Source organism: Ursus maritimus, unplaced genomic scaffold (assembly GCF_017311325.1).
Source record: "Ursus maritimus isolate PB19 unplaced genomic scaffold, ASM1731132v1 scaffold_5, whole genome shotgun sequence".
Classification (NCBI taxonomy): Eukaryota; Metazoa; Chordata; class Mammalia; order Carnivora; family Ursidae; genus Ursus; species Ursus maritimus.
In genome coordinates, this window is record NW_024426663.1 from 59,836,278 (window position 1) to 59,858,515 (window position 22,238).

The 22,238-nt window shown below is 39.5% G+C and overlaps 1 protein-coding gene across 1 annotated transcript; it reads left to right on the forward strand.

Moving 5' to 3' along the window:
• The first annotated feature begins 1,266 nt into the window (after nucleotides 1-1,266).
• Nucleotides 1,267-20,349, forward strand: ZCCHC10 (zinc finger CCHC-type containing 10). The gene is made up of 4 exons (XM_008691618.2): nucleotides 1,267-1,364; nucleotides 14,614-14,778; nucleotides 17,672-17,713; nucleotides 18,364-20,349. Exons 1-4 carry the CDS (start codon nucleotides 1,324-1,326, stop codon nucleotides 18,629-18,631), a joined length of 516 nt encoding a protein of 171 aa, XP_008689840.1. The 5' UTR covers nucleotides 1,267-1,323; the 3' UTR covers nucleotides 18,632-20,349.
• Nucleotides 20,350-22,238: the final 1,889 nt, after the last annotated feature.

The following is a 22,238-nucleotide window of genomic DNA, read 5'->3' on the forward strand; positions in this document are numbered from 1 at the left end:
AATCTATTCATCCCGGGGCGCCTGGGTGGCACAGCGGTTAAGCGTCTGCCTTCGGCTCAGGGCATAATCCCGGCATTCTGGGATCAAGCCCCACATCAGGCTCCTCCGCTATGAGCCTGCTTCTTCCTCTCCCACTCCCCCTGCTTGTGTTCCCTCTCTCGCTGGCTGTCTCTATCTCTGTCAAATAAATAAATAAAATCTTTAAAAAAAAAATCTATTCATCCCATCTTTGTGGGTAAATGATCTAATTGTTCAAAATTGGGTACTGGTTAAATAAATTGTGGCATAGCCATGTAATCCATATAACTTAACATAGAAAAAGAATGAATCAAATCTGTATGTGCTCACGTGGGAAAAGATGTCCACAAGTACATGGAGAAATGAAGGAAGCAAGCTGAAGAATAGAACAGATAGTAAGATTCCATTTTGTTAAGAACAAGATGTGCTCAAGGGGCAAGGATATCACCTTCTCTAACTCTCAGTGTTTTATCCTCTTACCCTGAATTTTTTTTTCTTTAGAGTATTTATGCTCATTGGACATCTCCTTTGTTTATTGTTTGTAGAAAGCTCCATGTGTGCAAGGATTTTATTTGTTTAATGCTCTATCCTCACTTTTTAAAACATTTTAGGCACTCCATAAATAATACCTGAGAAAAATGAGTGGAAGCCCAGAAACATACATACATATATATTTCAAAAAAGTTATATATGGTTCAAAGAATGTGGATTTAAGGAAATAAAATTTCCATGATCTGCCACGAAATGCTAAAATATCCTAAAATAATTAGTACTTGTATAATCTTTTTCCAGTAGACAAAGTAGCTTTAGTTAGTCTCATTCGGTCCTTATACCATCCCTATGAAATACATAAATATTGAAATAATTAACATATATTTGCACTATATGGTTTACTAAAATCAGTCTTTCAATTTATGGTCCCAATCTTGCTCAATTCATTCCTTTTTATTTTGCTTTCCAGACTACTTCCTGAACACTGCAGTTTTATTCAGTTATGTATATATGTATTTATATGTCCCTCGTTTGAGAATGTTTCTGCCTGCCTCTTCACGCAGTATACCTGTACTCATCCTTCAAAAGCCTGTTCATGTGAGACAACCGGCCTCATTCCTCTTTCTTAAAGTACAGACCTACACAGGAGACAAGACCCACCATCTACCCACCCACTGCTTACCCCAAAAGTTGCCCCAGAAGCTCTCCAAGCCAGACTGGCTCCGCCCACGCAGGCGGACGCGAGGTTCGAAGTCTCCGCCCCTTCCGAGGAGTTTCCCAAAACCCAGCGCGGCAGTCTTCAGCCGCGCTAAGATGGCGACTCCCATGCATCGGCTCATAGCTCGGAGACAAGCGTAAGTGAGGGCCCGAGTAGGGCCGCGGGGCGGGCTGGGGGCGGGGAGAATCGCGTCAGCCGGCGGGTGAGCAGGAGCCGAGACGCGGGGCAGGTATCAGATCATCAGTAGGGACGGGCAGAGGGTGGCCGTTTCTCTCACTTGTTGCTGCTCCATGGGGGCTCGGCCGGGGTGATAAGTTTGGTATCCATGGGCTAGTGATTGCGTGGGAGACGACTGCGTAAGGTCCACGGGGCGGGACCTCGGTTGCGGGGTGGGTGTGGGGGGGGGTCTGAAGAGAGCCTAGCGTTTGTTTTCCGCACAGGGGACGCCCAGGAGTTGGGTATTAAGTGGCGTATGCCCCTTTGCCCACCCATCCGCCCACCCTACGGGTGGCCAGGGAAGCCTGAAGCCCTGATCTGACGCCTTCCACTCTCACCGATGTAAACCTTCAGCTCCCTATGCAGTCTCCAACCCAGCTGGCTTTTTCTGCCCCCTTCCCATCGCCTTCCTTAGGAACAGCCTGACTACAACGCCGGTTTTCCTCCCAAGTTATTTTCTCACTTTCTGCCATTCATTCTTTCAATAAGTAATATTTTTTCATTATCTGTCGGTCTCTGCCAGAATTTGGGTATAAAGAAAAAGAGATGTTCGAGACAGGAATCCCTGCTTTCAGGAAACTTACATTCCATTGGTAAACAGTCGATAAACTAAACATTTTAAGTAAATACAGGTGGTGTTAAGAGCTTTGAAGGAGGGGCTCCTGGGTGGCTCAGTCATTAAGCCTCTGCTTTCGGCTCAGGGCATGATCCCGGGGTCGTGGGATCGAGCCCCGCATCGGGCTCCCTGCTCCGCTGGCAGGGAGTCTGCTTCTTCCTCTCCCACTCCCCCTGCTTGTGTTCCCTCTCTCGCTGGCTGTCTCTCACTCTGTCAAATAAATAAATAAAATCTTTTTTGTAAAAAAGAGCTTTGAAGGAAATAAGACATGATAGAAAGGAAGGCCCAGGTTAGGTTGGTTGGACTGGAAAGCCATCTCTGAAGTGGTGGCATTTGAACAGAGATTGAAAGTGTGACAGAAAAGCCAGTCATGAGAGGATTTGGGGAAAGAGCATCAGACAATGGCATGATTGCTTTCAGACAGGAATGAACTTTAGTTTGGGGGGGGGGGTTTAAGAGAGGGAGGGGGAGGGGATAGAGGATCTTAGGCCACACACCCAGTTTGGAGCCCAGCATGGGGCTTCCCTGACCCTGATAGCATGACCTGAGCTGAGATCAAGAGCCCTCTGCACAACTGACTGAGCCACCTAGGCTCCCCAAGAACTTTAGTTTTTAAGAATTGAAAGCTGGCCATTGTGGCTAGTGACCAAGAGAGAGTGACGCAAGAGGTTTGCCATGGACACCTAATGCAGATATCGTCCCACATGCCCCTTTCCTGTAAAGCCTTTTTTCTTCTACCAACCTGCACACCCGAACAACCTGCCATTTTTTTCATTCTCTTAGCGTTTCTTACTGTTACTAGTTTCAAGTCTGCATATATATGTGCATATCACTCATAGTCTGCATATATATGTGCATGTTTCTTTTTACGGTTCTGTTCTTCAGTCTTTTTGGTTGTCTTTCCTTCTCTCCATCAGATGAAATGAGAAAAGAGTTGCCTCTCACACCTTATGAAAAGAGTTCCTTGAGCGTCAAGATAAAGACCTAGGAAGTCAGGGTAGTATGCCTGATGGAGGAGAAGGCTTCAAAGTTAGAAAATTCTGAAGTCAAGAATGGAGTGAATATAATACATAATAGGTGTGCTAAATTATGTCATCAGGGTCTGTAACTCTCAGGTTTGCTCTTTTGGGTGTTAGTTCCACACTTGGATAGGTTAGGTTCATTCCGTTGGTCCCAAGATGGCAGCACTGATTTTTGGTCCTTTATATCTTCTCACGTTCAATTTGATGGCATCTCATTTGTGTAGATTGAATCATGTCTGTGGGATTCTAATGCTCTGATTGGCAAATCTCGTTCTTTTACCAGCACAACTGGATGGATCTCTGTAAACCAATGATGAGCTAGATAGGTAGGTTAGATAGTAAATGCTAGGATGGCAGAACCAAGCAGTGTCCACTTAAATATGAAGTGAAAGACTTTTTAGCATCTAAAGAATATTGCTATTTCTCATTTCAGAAGTTTCAGAAAGTTCAACAAATGTTTTTCTATGGAATGCCTGTGTTTGGTACAAAAGCTACACAGAGGGGCGCCTGGGTGGCATAGTGGTTAAGCGTCTGCCTTCGGCTCAGGGCGTGATCCCAGCGTGCTGGGATCGAGCCCCACATCAGGCTCCTCTGCTATGAGCCTGCTTCTTCCTCTCCCACTCCCCCTGCTTGTGTTCCCTCTCTCACTGGCTGTCTCTATCTCTGTCGAATAAATAAATAAAATCTTTAAAAAAAAAAAAAAGCTACACGGAAGTAAAAGAAATCTTGCCTTTAGGAGCTTCTGGTCTTGTTGGCAAGAAAACAAATGGTGTTATGATAACAGTGGTGATAGTATACAGAATAAGTCCTCAGGGAGTTAGAGAAGGAGACTTTTAGAGGTTAGGGTAGTCTGATAGAGTTTGGGGAATATTTGGGTGGGGGGAACAGAAGAAGAGCCATTACTTTTCACTTTATGTTCATCACAAAGTTTTAGTTTTATTTATAAAAAGCGTATATTACTTCTGTAATAAGTTTTAAACTATTTTTAAGTTTGTTATGAGAAGTGTGAAAGTACTGTTGTCATTCTTTTTAAGAGTCTTTGGACTAATAGAGGAAAGGGAGGAAATAAAAGAGAAAAAAAAGAGAGAGCCTAAATTTGAACTTCCTATTCAGTCGATCTTTCAGGGAGTTAACTTTAAATCAATTGAAATGAACTTATTTTCCGTTTGTTAGTTGTAATTACATCTACTTATATATAAGTAGATTGTAGAATCTCGGCACTGTGTGGGGTCATTTCATCTGCTAAACCTTCCACTGGATTCCAGTACTGTGTCTTCACCATCCAGGAGAATTATCTAACTTTGACTTGGGGACCTCCAGGAAGGACATACTTACCTCCTGAAGTAGCCTGTTAGATTTTTCAAATCTGTCAAAAGTTTATGTTGAACTGAAACGAAAATAATATTTATATTGAACTGAAAAAAAGAATACTTATGAAGCTAAACCCTGCTCCCTTCTAACTTCCTAACTTTGGACCTAAACCGTGATTTCAGTCAATTAAAAACCCTAGGTGTTATTGAATTACCATCAAGTCAAGCTTCCCCTGTCTTGGTATTTGTATTGATTTTCTGGACTTAAGAGTCAGACTTACTTTTACCCTTGTTTAATTTCACCTTGTTAGATTTGACACTGAGTTCTAGCCTGTCAAGACCTTTTTGGAACCTGATTTGGTCATCCTTTGTTTTAGCTCTCCCTCTTAGCTTTGGTCAGCTGCAGCTCTAAGTCATTTATAAAATGTTGAACAAGTCCAAACTGAGGACCAAGCCCTCAGGCCATCACTGGGTACCTCTCTATACATTTACTTCAACCCATTAAACAGTAGTCTTTTGTGGGGCGCCTGGGTGGATCAGTTGGTTAAGCAACTGCTTTAGGCTCAGGTCATGATCCCAGGGTCCTGGGATCAAGCCCCTAGTTGGGCTCCCTGCTCTGCAGGGATCCTGGTTCTCCCTCTCCCTCTGCCTGCAGCTCCCCCTGCTTGTGCTCTCTCTCTGTGTCAAATAAATAAATAAAATCTTAAAACATAACAAAAACAGTAGTCTTTTGTCCATGATGTTCAACTGATCTACCTCATTGTTCTGTTTTGTTCACAAGGATATTGTAAGAGACTTTCCAAGATGCCTTATTAAAATACCATTACCCAAAAGCCAATAAGGGTATTAGTCTGTAATGATTTGATACTTAGTGATCAGGGCTTTTCTTTCTGAATGGATTTAATAATTCCAGCCAGAATTTTGCCTAGAATGAATGTCAAGTTCACTGGTCTAGTTTGTGGAATCTACCTTTCTCCCCACTTTGAAAATCAAAACTGCCTTTGCCTACTTCTAGTCTTTCAGCACCACTCCTTTTTGCCAGGGTCTCTCATTACCAGCAGCAGTACAGTCAACTCACCTGGAAAATCTCTGGTATGTTGGGGAGCAGTCACTTGGGCCAATGCCACTTAAACACATTCAGAGTGGATAAAAGCACTCTGTTATGCACCCCTCACTATCTTCGTGTTCAGTTCTACTCTTCCCATTCTGAATATCATTGTGTTTGAGGGAAGACTGAAGCAAAATAAAAATAATCCTGCTTGTACTCTCAGCCTATAACTTAACATTGGTGATGTCTTTGCTGAGCACCCCAAATAATAAGCCTATTCCTTTTTTGGTTCTTTGTGCTTTAAATGTAACTAAAACACAAAACAATTTTTGTTGTTCTTGATACTTTCTTTCACAAGCCTCAATTTATTTTGGTAGGGTATTTATTTATATTAGGTTTAGATATTTCTCTTACAGGCCTTTTAGTACTCTCCTACATTCCTTAGTTTTATGTTCCTTTGAAAAATATATTTTACAATTTGCTTTATGATTTCACATGCGGTCCATGTTCATTGTAGGAAAGTTGGAGAATACAGATAATGAAAAAATATAATCCTATCCCAAAGATAATCGTTTTTACATTTTAATGTATAACCTTTCAGGCCATTTTTAATATTTTAAATGGCCTCATAGTGTTATTTAGGGATAAACAATAACAATAACCTTTTGTTGTTGGAAAATAATGTTAGTGGAAATAACATTTCCTTTGCTATTGGATAGTTAGGTTTACCTTTGTTTTCTTCTTTTTTTTGTTAGTAGATACACAATGTTACATTAGTTTCAGTTGTACAACATAGTGATGCCACAAGTTTATACATTATGCCCTGCTCACTGCAAGTGTAGCTTCCATCAGCCTTACTCTTGTAAACCATATTGTACTTCCTATAATAAATATACAGGTTTTTTAAAATCAGGGGGTTTTTTTTAATTAGGTTTTTAAATCAGGTTTACTCATGTTTAATTTACATTTAGCAAAATTCATCGTACGTATTTATTTTTGAGAGCGAGAGATCATGTGTGCCTGAGCAGGGGCAGGGGTGGTGCAGAGGGAGAAAGAATCCTTTTTTCTTTTTTTTTTTTTAAGATTTTAGTAATTTTTCTATGAGAGAGAGAGAGAGGAAGAAGCAGACTCCCTGCTGAGCAGGGAGCCCAATGTGGGGCTCAATCCCAGAACCTGGAGATCATGATTTGAGCTGAAGGCAGACGCTCAACCGATTGAGCCACCCAGGCGCCCCTGGGAGAGAGAATCTTAAGCAGGCTCCATGCCCATCGCAGAGCCTGATGCGGGGTCTATCTCATGACCATGAGTTCATGACCTGAGCTAAATCAAGAATTGGACTCTTAAGCAACTGAGCCACCCTCTTTTTATTTTCTTTAAGATTTTTTTTTTTTTTAAGTAATCTCTCCACCCAACATGGGGCTTGAATTTACAATCCCAAGATCAAGAGTTGCATACTCTACCAACTGAGCCAACCAAGGACCCCAAAATTTATTCTTTTAAATCTACAGTTCTGTTAGTTCTGACAGATACCTATAGTCATGTAACCACCACCAAAATCAAGATACGGGGAAAAATTTCATCATGAAAAATTTCTTCGCAAGCCTTTGTAAGTAAACCCTTGACCCCACCCTCTGAAAACCACTAATTTTTTTTTTTTTGTCCCTGTAATTTTACCTTTTCCAGCGTGTTGTGAGAATAGAATCAATGTGTAACCTTTCGAGCCCAGCGGCTTTCACTTGGTTAATTCCTTTGAGATCTACTGACGTTCTTGCATGTATTAATGGTGCATTCTTCTTTTTTAAATTATTGCTGTTAGTATCCCATCAAATGGATGTACCAGTTTGTTTATCCATTTGCCATTTGAAGGACATTTTGATTGTTTCCAGTTTGGGGTTATTTTTAATAAAAGTGCTATAAACATTCATGTATAGTTTGGGGAGTTTTTTTGGTTTGTTTGTTTTTGAGAGAGAGAGAGCTCCTGGCAGAGCGTGGTGGGGAGGGCAGAGTGAGGGGGAGAGAGAATCTTAAGCAGACTCCACGCCCACCTCGAGCCCTATGTGAGCTCAGTCTGACAACCCTGGGATAATGACCTGAGCCGTAATCAAGAGTCGGGCACTTAACTGCACTAAGCCACCCAAGGGCCCGGTATAGTCTTTTGTGTAAAACTTAAGTTTTCCTTTTCCTCTAAGTTAGTTTGTTTTTGCCAGAGAGAAAGAGTGAGAGGCACAAGCAGGGGGAAGGGGCAGAGGGAGAGAGAAGCAGCCTCCCCGCCGAGCAGGGAGCCCAATGTGGGACTCGATCCCAGGATGCTGGGATCATGACCTGAGCTGAAGGCAGACACTTAACCGACTGAGCCACTCAGGTGCCCTGAGTTTTCCTTTTTCTTAGGTAAATAACCTAAGAGTGGATTGCTTGACCGTACAGTAATTTTTTTCAGAAATCTTATTGGAAACTGGCAAACTTTATCGAAGTTTGTCTTTTTGCACATCGCAGTCCAATTGTTACAGTACCAACAGTTGAAAAGACATTTTTCCCTACTGAATTTCTTTTGCATCTTTGTCACAAAATACCTGCCCGTGTTATGTGTGTGGATTCTGTTCTGTTTCATTGATCTGTTTGTTTATGTAAACACCATACTGTCATGATAACTGTAGCTTTATAGTAAGTCTTGAAATCAGGTAGTGTTAGTCCTCTAATTTTGTTCTTTTTCACAGTTGTTGCGACTATTGTAGATTATTTGTAGTTTTGTATGCATTTTATTTATTTTTTTAAAGATTTTATTTATTTATTTGACAGAGATAGAGACAGCCAGCGAGAGAGGGAACACAAGCAGGGGGAGTGGGAGAGGAAGAAGCAGGCTCATAGCGGAGGAGCCTGATGTGGGGCTTGATCCCATAACGCTGGGATCACGCCCTGAGCCGAAGGCAGACGCTTAACCGCTGTGCCACCCAGGCACCCCGTATGCATTTTAGAATCAGGTTATCAATTTCCACAAAAGAAACTGCTGAGATTTCAATTGGGATTGCGTTGAATCTGTAGATCAGCTTTTGAAGAATGGGTACTTTAACAGTTTTAAGTTTTCTGACCCATGAATGTTTGTGTAAAAATGTATTCTTTTTTTTAAGGTTTTTAACTTACCTCACCGATATTTTATAATTCATTGCAGAGGTGTTGAACAACTTCCATCAGATTTATATCTAAGTATTGTAGTGGTATTTTTTTTATTTTGGTTATTTTATTTCAATTGTTTGTTGCTACTATGTAGAAATACAATTGACTTTTGTATATTGACCTTGTATCCTATGACTTTGCTACACTCATTTATTAGTTCTAGTAGCTCTGTTTTAGATTCCTAGGGATTTTCCACATAGATAATCATCATTTATACCGTCTTGTTTGTTTTTTTGGTGTGTACATTTTTAAAATTTTTCTTGTAGTTACCAAATGGCTCTTCAGAAAGTGCAACTTGTATTCTTACCAGCAGTATTCTTACTTTGCATAAGAACATATGCAAAGTCCCCATTCTTTACCTCCGCCAACAATAGGTCATCAATATAGCAGGCATGTCCTACTATTTTAGGTATCAAAGGTCATTTCATATAACAAGCCTATACCATTAGAACACTTCTTTAGGCCTTAGCTTAGGATATAGAAATAGAATATTGTGAATAGGGTATCCACATGGTTAGAAAGAAATGCTAATCTTGTTTATTTTGAAATTACAAGTTTGCCTCATTCAGCACTCTCTGTGGAAGATCACTATTCTTAGGGGTGATTAATAGTTAGAACATGTCAATCATAGATGGGCTTTAAATATTTATGAATATTCTATTTTTGGCAACAGAACACTCCACAGTGCTAATGGATAATATTTTTAATAGGTGGGAACTTATGTTGTAAGTTTCTTAATATTGGGGCGCCTGGGTGGCTCAGCTGGTTGAGCCTCCGACTCTTGCTTTCAGCTCAGGTCATGATCTCACGGGGCTGTGAGATCACGCTCGGCATTGGGCTCTGTGCTCAGTGGGAGTCTGCTTGAAGATTCTCTCCCTCTGCCCCCCCACTTGCTCTCATGCTCTCCCTCTCTCTCTAAAATAAATAAATCTTTTTTAAAAAATGAAATTGATTTAAAAAAAATAAGTTTCTTAATATTTGGAAAACAATCTATGAGTTGGAGAAGACTTTATTTCCTTGATTCTGAGAGGCTTCCCCACACTACCAGTCATAGTTTCATTGTTAGGAAATATTGTGAAAGGCTTTGAAATGGATTTCAAAACAAAGATTACTAGGTATCTTGTCTAATCCACTCTCCCTGGGTATGTGACTCTATGAGCCAGTGCATCATTGTCTTTGAGCTATTTTGTAACTCTGTAAGGTATAGGAAACTGGTAGAAAAGATACTTAGCCATAAAAACGCAGTACGGTGGATTATTGCAATGTGGCTATTAACTAGTTTTTAACTATCTGTAAATTCATTTCCGCATTCCTGATTGCATATATATGTGTGTTCTTTGAATTCTCTTTCGAACCTGATGCGTGATCTTACTGGTTCCTGAATTAATTAATGATTAGTTAACACCTTTGAAATGTGTTTGTTTTATATGTATTTGTATGAGAGTTACGATTTTACGCTTTTACAAGTTTTCTTTCATGTTTCTGAATTTATTATTTCTGGGGTGCATTTTACAATTGTGTATATGTTAAAGGTGTTAGTGGCTCTTTTTGCCTCAAAAGCTAATATTAAGGCCATAGAGTGTTTTATTATTGATGCCCTTAAAAATTTACTGCGACCTTACATATTCAGATAAGGTCTGCAAATATAATCATAGCTCTGGCAGTTGCTTGCTGAAATTTAAGAACTATTCCTAAACAAAAACCTGAGTCTTCTTTATTATCTTTTAATACCGTATCTACCGACGTAGTCTTAGTTCTTTACTTGTAACACTCATTCTTCAGATTAGGATTAGTTTAAATTTTGGATAGATGCTAAAATTCAGTTATTATCAAGATTATGGAACCTGTCCCACAATGCAGGAATTAAACTAATGAAAATCCCACTATAAGCAATATGTGTTCTCTTAAAACACTTGCCTATTTCAGCAGTCATTCATTTTACAAACATTTAGTGAATACCAATTATGTGTTCACCAGGGATAAAAAAGGTGACTGCTGTAGGTCAGAATTAAGAACCCAGCATCTCATCATGCAACCATGTTATGAGAAAATTTAAAGTGCCGTGTATCATTACTCCAGACAATTGATTAGCCTAATATATAGGTTGACAGTAATATTTACACATCCGAGTATGAGCATAGTGCTTTCAAACTCACTGGGTTGTTACGGAGATTGGATGTGATTATGAATAACTAATACTTACCTAAATTCCTGGCACACGGTAAGTATAAGCCGTGGTTATGGTCTCATCTGATTCTCACAATAACCTAGTAAATTAGGAATTTACCACATCTTTTAGAAGAGAAACTAACATTCCAAAATCAGTTTGCCAAAGAGCCTATAGCTACGTAGTGAAAGAAGAGATTTTTTAAAACCTTTACTGTGAAATATAACACATGTACAAAAAAGTTCAAACAACATAACTATGCTACTTACAAATTATTATAAAGGGAACATTCCATGTGACTTCCACCCAGGTCAAGTAATAAAATGGCTAATATGCCAGAAGCCCTTAAGGCCCTTCCCAATCACGATCTCCTTCTTCAGGTAACCAGTGACCCAACATTCATGCTCATTGTTCCCTTGCTTCTCTTTGTGCTGTTACCAGTCTTACTATGCACTGGAGTTTAATTTTGCCTGTCTTTGAACTTTATACGGAATCAGACAATTTGGATTCTTTTAAATAACCTGACTTCTTAGATGTAAGATCCATGTAAGTTAAACTGTAAAAGTTTGTTCACTTTTAATACTATGAAATATTTCACTGTATTCTGTACCACAAATCATCCATTCTACCTCAGTGTTATTTCCAGTTTTGAGGATATTACAGATCATGCTGTTACAAATATTCTTATAGTTCTTCCTCTTCCCTTCTTGAGCAAGTCATGCCTAAAAGCCATTCAGTAGTGTAGAGCAGCATAGGCTTTCAAGCAGAGGGTTGACCTGACATTGGAGTATTGGGGCTGAAGTGGGGTAAGAAGTGATCTACGGTGTCAGCGGGCTGTGGGAGGCGTCCACTGAGGGGAAGGTCTAGTGTAGGGTGATGAGCTCCCAAGCAAGGTGAGGAAGGTGTCCACACAGGAGCAATTTAGCATAAGTTGTCACCCTGATGGAGAGAACATCTACAGAGGGGAGGCGACGTATAATTTGATATGAGATGTCGGAGCTTAAGTGGAAAGAGAAACGTGACTCTAAATATCAGGGCTCTATCAGTCTCATTTCAGACTGGGACAGGGAAAGTAGATGAGCCTGAAATGTTTTGTTGTACCGAAAAGCAAGGAAGTGCCCCCAAAATGGAAGCATATCAAAAGAACACAGAATCCAGCTTAAAAGGATTCCTTTCCACTGATCACATCTAGGACAATTGAGTATCAAAATAAATTATGGTAATGGATTATAACTCATTGAATAAAATTCACTGAATAAAATAGAAAAATATGAGTTCATACTGATAGATGAATAAATGAACTAAAAATTTAATGGGCAGGATATTTATATAATGTCAAATACCAACCCACAAAGTAGTTATTAATTGTTACATCAGTTTTCACTTAGAGTTGTTTGACAAATCACCCCAGAACTTAGTGGCTTCTAACCAATCAACATTATCTCAGTTTCTGTGGGTCAGGAATTCAGGAGTGACTTAGCTGAGGGTTCTAACTCATGTTCTCCCTTGTTGTCCTGGTCAGGATGTTGCCAGGGGCTGCAGTCATCTGAAGGCTCCACCAGAACTGGAAGATCTTTCTCCAGGATGGCTCATTCACAGGACTATTGGCAGGAGGCCTCAGTTTCTCACATGGGCCTCCCTAGAGGCTGCTTAAGTGTCTGCATGACATGGCAGCTCCGTGACTTAATCTTCAAAGTCACACTCTGTCACTCCGCTTTATTCTGTTAGAAGCAAGACACTAAGTCTAAGCCACACTCAAGGTGAAAGGAATTAGGGCTCCACCTCTTGAAGTGAAGAGTATCAAAGAGTTAATGTGAACATCAAGCCACCACAATTACAAAAGGACAAAAAGTAACTTTACAATGCAAACTCTGGTAGACCCTCCTTAATCAAGGGATCAAAGTGCACATTAGCAGTAATAAGACTGACGAATTGCGGTCTTACTCACCTGGTAGAAATACAGCGAGAAGGACTGCACGTTTCTATTGCATTCCTGCCAAAGATGCATGGCCTGAAGCTAATCATGTAGAGAAATAACAGAGGTGTTAGTTGACCTCCAAGATGACCCCCAATTATCCTTGCCTCCTGCTATTCACTCTTGTGTAGTCTCCTCCCACATTATATACTAGGGTTGGTGTGTGTGACCAATAGAATACAGCAAAAGTGATGATATGTCATTTCCAAGATTAGGTTGTAAAAGACTGATTTCTTTCTTAAGTTGTCTTGGTCACTCCCTCTGGGGAAACCCATGTTGTGAGCAGCCCTATGGAGAGGTCAAGAGGAAGGGAACTGAAACTTCCTACTGAGACCCCCTGTTCCTTTACGAGACTATTTTATTCTTGGCCTTTTTGAATTTCCATATATACATTTATAACATTTTGTTAACAACAAACAAAAACTTGTTTGGATTTTGATTGGCATTGCTTTGAATCTATATATCAGTTTGTGGAAAGTGGACATTTTTACATTATTGAGTTTTCCAGTCTATGAACATGGTATATTTTTCTATGTGGCTACATATTTAGATGTTTAATTTCTCTTAGTAATGTTTGTATTGTGCATACAAGTCTTGTACATATTTCCTTTGATGTATTTCTAGGTATTTGATATTTTTCAGGAAATTATAAATATCACCTTTTAAAATTTCCTTTTGAATGTTTTCATTATATAGAAATTCTATTGATTTTTATGTGTTTACTTTATATCTAACACAGAGCTCAGCACACAGTTGTCTGCTGAGTCCTACTTGCTGCTCGTTCTTGTGGGCTTGCCAATTAAGGATGTTAATTACGTGTATATATATGATCAATTTGATGATAGGAAACATGAACTTTCAATCTCAAATGAGTGGAATGTTATCTTCTACAAAAGAATTTCATCCTTTGAATCTCTTTTATGTGAAATATTTTTATTAATAAAATATTTGTGGAGTTGCGTTTTCTGTCTTGTCGTGTAAATACCTACATAATATCCTCAGTTTTGCCTCCTGATCAGCAAAGCCTGAAACTTTTACTATCGGATTCTTTAAAAACTTTGCCCACCCCAATCTAAAATCTTGCTGAACTTAAAAATTCTAATTATTTCAAAATATTTTTGTCTGTAGATTATTTTGGATTTGCCATGTACGTAATAAGTCATCAGTGAGGAATGACCATTTTGTTTTTTCCTTTCCAGTTCTTTCATCTGTTTGTCTTTCCTTGCTGCATCTGAATCCAATTTCGGGGACTGAGGGATTGAGATTTTTCTTAGTCTCCTAGATGACTAAAAGCTGGGCTGTATTCTATATACACCTGGTTTGTTCTTAGGGTATAACTCTTCAGAGACCTCTGGATACATTGTTTGTCTCCCTAACTTGTTGTAAGTGAGGTTTACCCTCTTGAGCTGGGCAAACACTGCCAGTGCAAGAATTGACTCTCTATTTAAATACAGGGCTGACTACTCTGGACTTCCAGTTTCTGACATATCTTGGCTTTGTTGTTCTTCACCCCATTGTTAGTTCTTTGATGCCTCAAGCAGATTGTTTAAAATGTTTCGACCATTTTTCCTATTTCTGAGCTGAGGAGTTGGTCTTAGTTACCTAGTCTGCCGTTACTGAAATGGAATTAAGGAATGAAGATTTGAGCTCAGTTCAGTCTAACTTCCAAGGTCCGTGCTCTTGACTCCTTACTATATTGCCTTTTGACTAAATCTAACATAGTAAACAATTTAAAGTGTAAAACTATGTTTATTTTTCACCTAAAAATGTTCATATTGTTTATGCTTTTCAGGGTAGAAAATATCAAGTCAAAATTTTAAGGCCTGTATTCTTTTTTTTTTTTTCTTTTTTGCTCTGTAGTGAAGCAAATAAACAACATGTAAGATGTCAGAAATGCTTGGAATTTGGACATTGGACTTATGAATGCACAGGAAAAAGAAAATACCTACATAGGCCTTCAAGAACAGCAGAACTAAAGAAAGCTTTAAAAGAAAAAGAAAACAGATTATTATTATTACAACAAAGGTATGTTGACCTGTGATATCCAAAGGAGTATTTTTTTATTGATAGAATTTATTAAGCGGCTAAAAGTATCGTGGTGGTTATCCAGATTTCAATTATAATATTAGCTAATGTTTAGTGAGTGCTTCCCATGTGCCAGGCACTGTATTACGCTCTTTACGAGTATTAGCTTATTTAAGCATCACCTCTGTACCATTAAGGTAGGTACTATTCTCCACATTTTACATGTGAAGAAACTGGGGCTTGGAGAAGTTGAGTTACTTGTCAGTGTCACACAGCCAGTAAGTAGAAAGATTAAGTGTTGAACCAGCCAGTCCATGCTATTAATCACTGCTTTGTTGACTCAGCTGCCAGTGAAATGGCAGCAGAATATGACAGGGTAGATGATATGAGCTGTCAACCATAAAGATAAAATGGCCAGTTATTTTACCAGCAACATGAGTTGATCGGGGACTAGCAGAGGAATTGCAATCCAGGACAAGCAAACTATGGCAAACCATAGGCAAGTCCAAAGAACAAAGGACAAGGGCTTGCTTTTATTGAGGAAAAGAGGAAATTGGGGAGGGCTGTTTGAAGCAAAAGTCACCGGAGGAGAGTGAGGGTTCAAGCTTCTCATTGGGTGACTGGGGCAGTTTCTCATGGGCTGTTGCTGTTGCGGGGCAAGAAGAAAATTTTCCTTCCTCCTGCTGGGTTAGTAAAGTAGGTTCCTTCCTATTGAGGAACAAAGTCCTGGTCTCTGTGTGGGGGTCTGCAATTGATGATGAGTGGTCGTGCGTGCGAGTTCCCCCTTCAGGGTTTCCCAAGTCCATTTCAGATGCAGTTCCCTTTATTTTCTCAGAGCTGATATGGACAGATATCCAAGGTAAGTACTCAAGATACTTAAACTAAGACTATAAACAAGGTAGAGAACAGTATATATAATATGTTATCATTTATGTTAAAGAAGAAGAAAAGGAATAATGGAATTTTTTTGGAAACAGAAATGATCCATAAGAGTGGCTCCTTTGTAGGAGAACTGCGTAAGAGAGTAGCTGAAAATTTGTTACTTACTCTTTTGTGTCCTTTGAATAAAGCTTTTTTTTTTTTTTTAAGATTTTATTTATTTATTTGTCCGAGAGAAAGAGAGAGCGAGCACACACAAGCAGGGAGAGGGAGAAGCAGGCTTGCTACTGAGCAAGGAGCCCAGTGTGGGACTCAATCCCAGGACCCTGGGATCATGACCTGAGCCGAAGGCGGATGCTTAAGTGACTGAGCCACCCAGGCGTCCTTTGAATAAAGCTTTTAAAATTGCTATGAATTAAGTAAGTAAACATGGTTGAGAAACTGAACTAGGAAGGTGCCAGGTGTACTCAGTGCTACAGATCAGAAGCAGCGTCTTCATAAGGACGTTAGCTGTGTAATAGTGTCTGAACCACAGGAACTTGCAAGGCAGTGGTCTCCCAATTAGTGGATATGACAGCTCTTCACAGGTTATGCAGGAATAGATAGGTAATCAATTTATAAGTCATCAACATTCCTATATAATTTTTCCAAAAATAAATTTGTATGTGAACTTGCCTGCTCATTCTCCTTTTCTGCTTCCCCTCTCCTCATGTGTAGAAACCTAGACATTTTTCAGATTACTGGTGTTTGTACTTAGAAAGTGGATAGCTCTAATTATTTGGAGCAAATTCTTTTTTTTTTTTTTAAGATTTTGTTTATTTATTTGTCAGAGAGAGCACAAGCAGGGGGAACGGCAGGCAGAGGGAGAAGCAGGCCTCCCGCTGAGCAAGGAGCCCAATGCAGTACTCTATCCCAGGACCCTGGGACCATGACCTGAGCCGAAGGCAGACACTTACTGGACTGAGCCACCCAAACATCCTGGGAGGAAATTCTTTTGTAATTTTTTTCCCAGCAAAATTGAAGAAGGGCCTAATTGGGCTACCAATTTAAAAGTATTTTTTAGGGGCGACTGGGTGGCTCAGTCAGCTAAGTATCCGGCTCTTGATTTCAGCTCAAGTCATGATCTCAGGGTCATGAGATCAAGCCCTGCATTGGGCTCCATATTGGGTGTAGAGCCTGCTTAAGATTCTCTCTCTCCCTCTCCCTTTACCCCTTTTCCCCACTCTGTCCCTCAAAATAATAATAATAATTAAAAATAAATAAAAGTATTTTTTAATGATTCATCTTTGACTTGTGGACCACATCATTGGAGGTATTCAAATAGTGATATTGCTACAACAAAACTCTATTCCGATCTAACTATTTAGGTTAAGAAGCTTTCTTAGGTTAAATCTAGAAAAATTAAATATAGGAATTGAATTAATGCTGAAGCTGGTCACAACCAGTAAGATCCAGGAATACATAAACTAGAAAAACAATCGATGGCATTAAGAGATGCATTTCTAAAAAATTACTTTGATGTGTAATAATTATTAAAACTTGTACTGTATTTCTCTATTGTTTTATTTTATTTTAAAGATTTTATCTATTTATTTGTCAGAGATGGTTGGGGGAGGGCAAGAGCACCCAAGCAGGGGTAGTGGCAGGCAGAGGGAGAAGCAGGCTCCCCGCTGAGCAGGGAGCCCGATGTGAGACTCGATCCCAGGACCTTGGGATCATGACCTGAGCCAGAGGCAGACGCTTAACCAACTGAGCCACCCAGGCGTCCCTCTATATTGTTTTAATCAATTGTATAGTAATATTGGTAATGGTAACTCAATTCAGAAGTTTTTTTTTAGAGAGGGAGTTGGGGAATGGGAAGGGCAGGTTATAACAAGAAATACTGGGCTCTGTACGTGTCACGAAAGACAGAGTGTTTCTCCAATGTAAGACACTTTGGGGGTAGCTGAAGGGTTTGTCTGAGCTGTGTATAATCACTATTAACAGGAGCTTTTCCCCCCCTCATGTTTATCAGCATTGGAGAAACTAATGTAGAAAGGAAGACCAAGAAAAAAAGGTATGTGTGGCTTTAAGAGTTTTATATGGGTAATAATACTAGTGGGAGGGATGGGAAGAGTAATTTAAAAATAATAGTGATAAAGTTTGGATCTGAAGTCTCTTGTTTGTAATTCATGATTAAGTATCATCCTTATTTCCTGATATGTTCCTCTCTTTACCTGACTGGAACATACTGCCTTTATTTCTCCTTTTTCTCCAACTTTCCAGAGACTTTATACCTGAAAATAATTTCTCTTAAAAATCTCTTATTATATTAGAATAGGAAATATTATTAGACTGGTAAAAAAAAAAATTGTTGACCAGCTCTATCTGGTTCAAAGTAAAGATTATGAAACATTTGCCATGCTCCCTGAGGTTTAAGCAAACCCAGTTGTTACACTGCAACTTTACTCTAACATTTTTCATTCTGGAGCGAAATAGAGTAGGAGCACTTATCTTGAACTCCATCCAAGAGAGTTAAATTGCTAAAGTAAAAGACGTTGTGGTTGCGGCGGGGCTCCTCCAGTCCTGCAGTCCCCAGTGCTTAGCTCCAGCGATCCCGGGCACGCAGGGCTTCAGTGTGTGCGTGCAGTTTCCCATGCAGTTGCTTCTGACCCTCTGTTCAACGTCAGCCTCCCGTGCACGTAATAACTACGCGTTGTCTCACAGGTCTAAGAGTGTCACCAGTTCCAGCAGCAACAGCAGTGACAGTTCCGCCAGTGATTCTTCATCCGAGAGTGAAGAAACGTCTACCTCATCCTCCTCAGAGGACAGTGACAGCGACGAAAGCTCCTCCAGTTCATCGTCTTCATCCTCCTCCACGAGCTCTTCCTCGTCCTCTGATTCAGACTCAGATTCCAGCTCTTCCAGTAGCAGCAGCACCAGCACAGAGAGCAGCTCTGAGGACGAGCCACCGAAGAAGAAGAAAAAGAAATAGAATTGCTCCGTCCCTCTTGGACTGCTGGACTGCAAACATTAATGTGATTCTCGAAAGGGAATTTAGAATGTGTTAAGGCCAAATAGATTGACCACTCAAAATTTCTGGTGTTCAGAAGTTTCTAAGTGTTTTACATCATGCGAGCATAAAGAGTATTAATAATGGATTATATATATATAAGACTTTTTTATTTTAAGGGTAAATCTTGTTTTTCTTTTTTATCTTTAATATATATCTCTAAAACTTAATCAAAGGTGAATCCGTTAATTCTGTTTTTGGGATGAAACGTATCTTTTCTCCCTATGAAATAAATGCCATACTTTGTTATACGTTAGTGCCATGTATCAGACATGTTTTCAGGATAATGCATCAGAATATGTGGCAGTGAATTTCTAATGCTTTTGGCTGTGTGTTATTATATAAGATTTAATACATTGATACTATAAAATTAGGAGTGTTCCTCTTAATAACTGTGCCCTATTTTTATGTTTATGTTCAGAAAGTTATTCTGACTTCTTGTCCTAAATGAAAAGCTCAAGGAACCTGTTCATATATTTATACCTTTTGGATGGTACAAATGTCAAGTTATTGTGTTATATCATTCATTTTCTTCTGGTTCTTAGAGTTACACTTCCGTTTTTGGTGTGGAGCCCAGTGAGGGGCTTGAATTCACAAGCCTGAGATCAAGATCTGAGATGAGATCAAGAGTCAGACGCGTAACTGAGTAAGGCACCCAGGTGTCCTGTAAAGCTACTCTTTTCTGAGGAAAATCAAATTGGAGGAACCCGAAAAGGAACCAAAATTCTGGAACTACTTAGGAGTCTAATCTTGGTGCCTTTTGATAAATGCTGTGTATCAGAAAAGAGTCATTTAAAAGCCTAACTTAAGGTAAAAGTGATATCAATATCTTCGTGTGTTATTATGCTATAAAAGGTAGGAGAGGAAAAGAAAGTTAGGAAGAGAGATAATTTTAACAGAAAATTAGGGCGATGTTGGTTGCCTTCTATTAAGCTTTTCTAAGCTTTCATAAAGATTGCCTTTTATCATTTTTGCAGTTGTGGTAGGATGGTTTATATGGCAGCTGGTCATATACGACACTCTACTGCGTAAATACGGATGACTTGGATTAATCTGGTGTGTTTACATAGCATATACACCGTTGAAATGTAGCATGAAAGATTAAAGAGAAATACTGCACAATGTTTCCTCAAAGTAAAATACTCTGCTGTGGTGAAATTCTTTAGTTTCGCATGACATCATTCTGTGATGTCTTTTAAGCTTTTTGGAAAGAAGTATCATTTGTAGAAAAATCTTGATTTGGGCTAAATATGGGTTTTTAAAACTATGAATGTTGTCTTTTTTTATATTTTTATGAGAAGGTTGTAGAACATTGCTTTTGAATACAATGGGCTTCTATTTAAATGTTGAAATATATGTAGCAAGTATTGTAAGTTTAGGGAGCCTGTAATTCCTTGTACGTTTTATAGAACCGTCTGCTTTCAATGATTGTAAATAAACTCTCAAAACATCATTTCGAAGGCTCCATACAGAACATATCAATTGACAGGTAGATTTAATAAATATTCAGACACATTTTACAATGTTGGTCATCTCCGTAAGGGTATTTTTAGCAGTTAAAAAACCTGGAAGAGAAAAGTGTACCTAGGTTGCAACACTTGCAATTAAATAAAACTCATCATTTATGCTCACAAGCTTAAGCATCTATTATCTCTTTGCTGTTTTAATATGAGGTCTTATTCCGTTTGAGGGTAAGGACATTTAAGCAAATTTTAATTATTTTTACTATTCTCTTACAAGGTGTCCCTGGAAAAGTGCAAGAGGTAGGAATTCTAGGGGCGCCTGGGTGGCACAGCAGTTAAGCGTCTGCCTTCGGCTCAGGGCGTGATCCCGGCGTTATGGGATCGAGCCCCACATCAGGCTTCTCTGATGTGAGCCTGCTTCTTCCTCTCCCACTCCCCCTGCTTGTGTTTCCTCTCTTGCTGGCTGTCTCTATCTCATAAATAAATTTAAAAAATCTTTAAAAAAAAAAAGAGGTAGGAATTCTATTCTTTTCTAGTCACACAGTTCAGTCATAACAGTATCAGTGGCAAAGTAGAGTCTGACTTCCACACAGTTTTTCCCAAAAAGCAGATGTGTGGAAGCTGAGTCCCCGGCAAATGTCCTAAATGTCTTATTTCTCAACCACAACCATATCAAGAAAAGTCATTAGATCATAGGTTTTCATTCCAAAACATTTCCTTAGTACTTTATCCTGGAATTAAAATACGGTTAGAGGCCACACGTTAGCCCTGGTAATGGACAAAAAGTACAAAGAAGGTATACTTCATAGTTTTATTTATTCTTTTAACTTTTTATTTTGAACTGATTGTAGGTTTGCAGAAAAAGTGCAAAAATGTTCGTTTCCATATATACCTCAACCAGCTTCCCCATAGTTAGCATATTCCATGACCATAGCTCACCAGCTTTCCCATTAATGTCCTTTTTCTGTTCCAGAATATTACCCAGAAAATACAGTTACTTGTAAGTCTGCTACTGTCAATAACAGTTCCTTAGTCTTTCCTTGTTTTTATCCCCGTATCACTTTGAAAGCATGTTAATCAGTTGTTTTGTCTGATGTCCTTCAATTTGGGTTTATTTGGTGTTTTCTTGTGATTCAACTGAGGTCATACTTTCTGGAAGAATATGACAACAATGCAGCTGTGTCCTCCAACCACCCCATCACAGGATTCCTAGTGTCAATATATCTTATATATTATTGGTTATGTTGACTTTGATTACTTAAGGTGGTTTCTGTCTTATGTCTCTATTTTAAAGTCCTCTTTTTACTTAATAGACACTTTGGGGGAGATGCTCTGAGACCATGCAAATTGTTGCTGTGTACTCACCCACTAGTTTCAGTGGGTCTCATCTATAATTATTACTGTGATGTTTTGCAAGTGGTGATTTTCTATTTTCCTCTCTCCTTCTACAGTAATTGGAATCCTATAAAGTAGAGCTGTGTCTTCTCCCCCATTTTTAAATTTTTTTATTTATTTTTATTTTATTTTTTGAAGATTTTATTTATTTGAGCGAGAGAGAGAGCAGACGTGCAAGAGAGAGCATGGGGGGGCAGGCAGGAGCAGAGGGAGAGGGAAAAGCAGATTCCCCATTGAGCAGGGAGCCCAATGTGGGGCTCTATCCCAGGACCTGAGATCATGACCTGAGCTGAAGGCAGACACTTAACCCACTGAGCCACCCAGGCGCCCCTCTTCTCTCCCCACTTTTTAATCTTAACTTTTTGAAGATACAATTGGCTTTATTTTAGTTTTTTTTTTTTTAAGATTTACTTATTTAAGATTACTTAAGAAGGGGAGGGGAGGGACAGATGGAGAGGAAGAGAGAGAATCTCCTGCTGACTCTAGGGGCTGAGCACGGAGCCCAATGAGGGGCTTGGTCCCGTGACCCTGTGATTATGACCTGAGCTGAAATCAAGGGTTGGTGCTTAGTGATGCCCGGGTGGCTCGGTTAGTTGATCATCTGCCTTTGGCTCAGTTGGTGACCCCGCGTCCTGGGATCTAGTCCCACATCTGGCTCCTTGCTTGGTGGG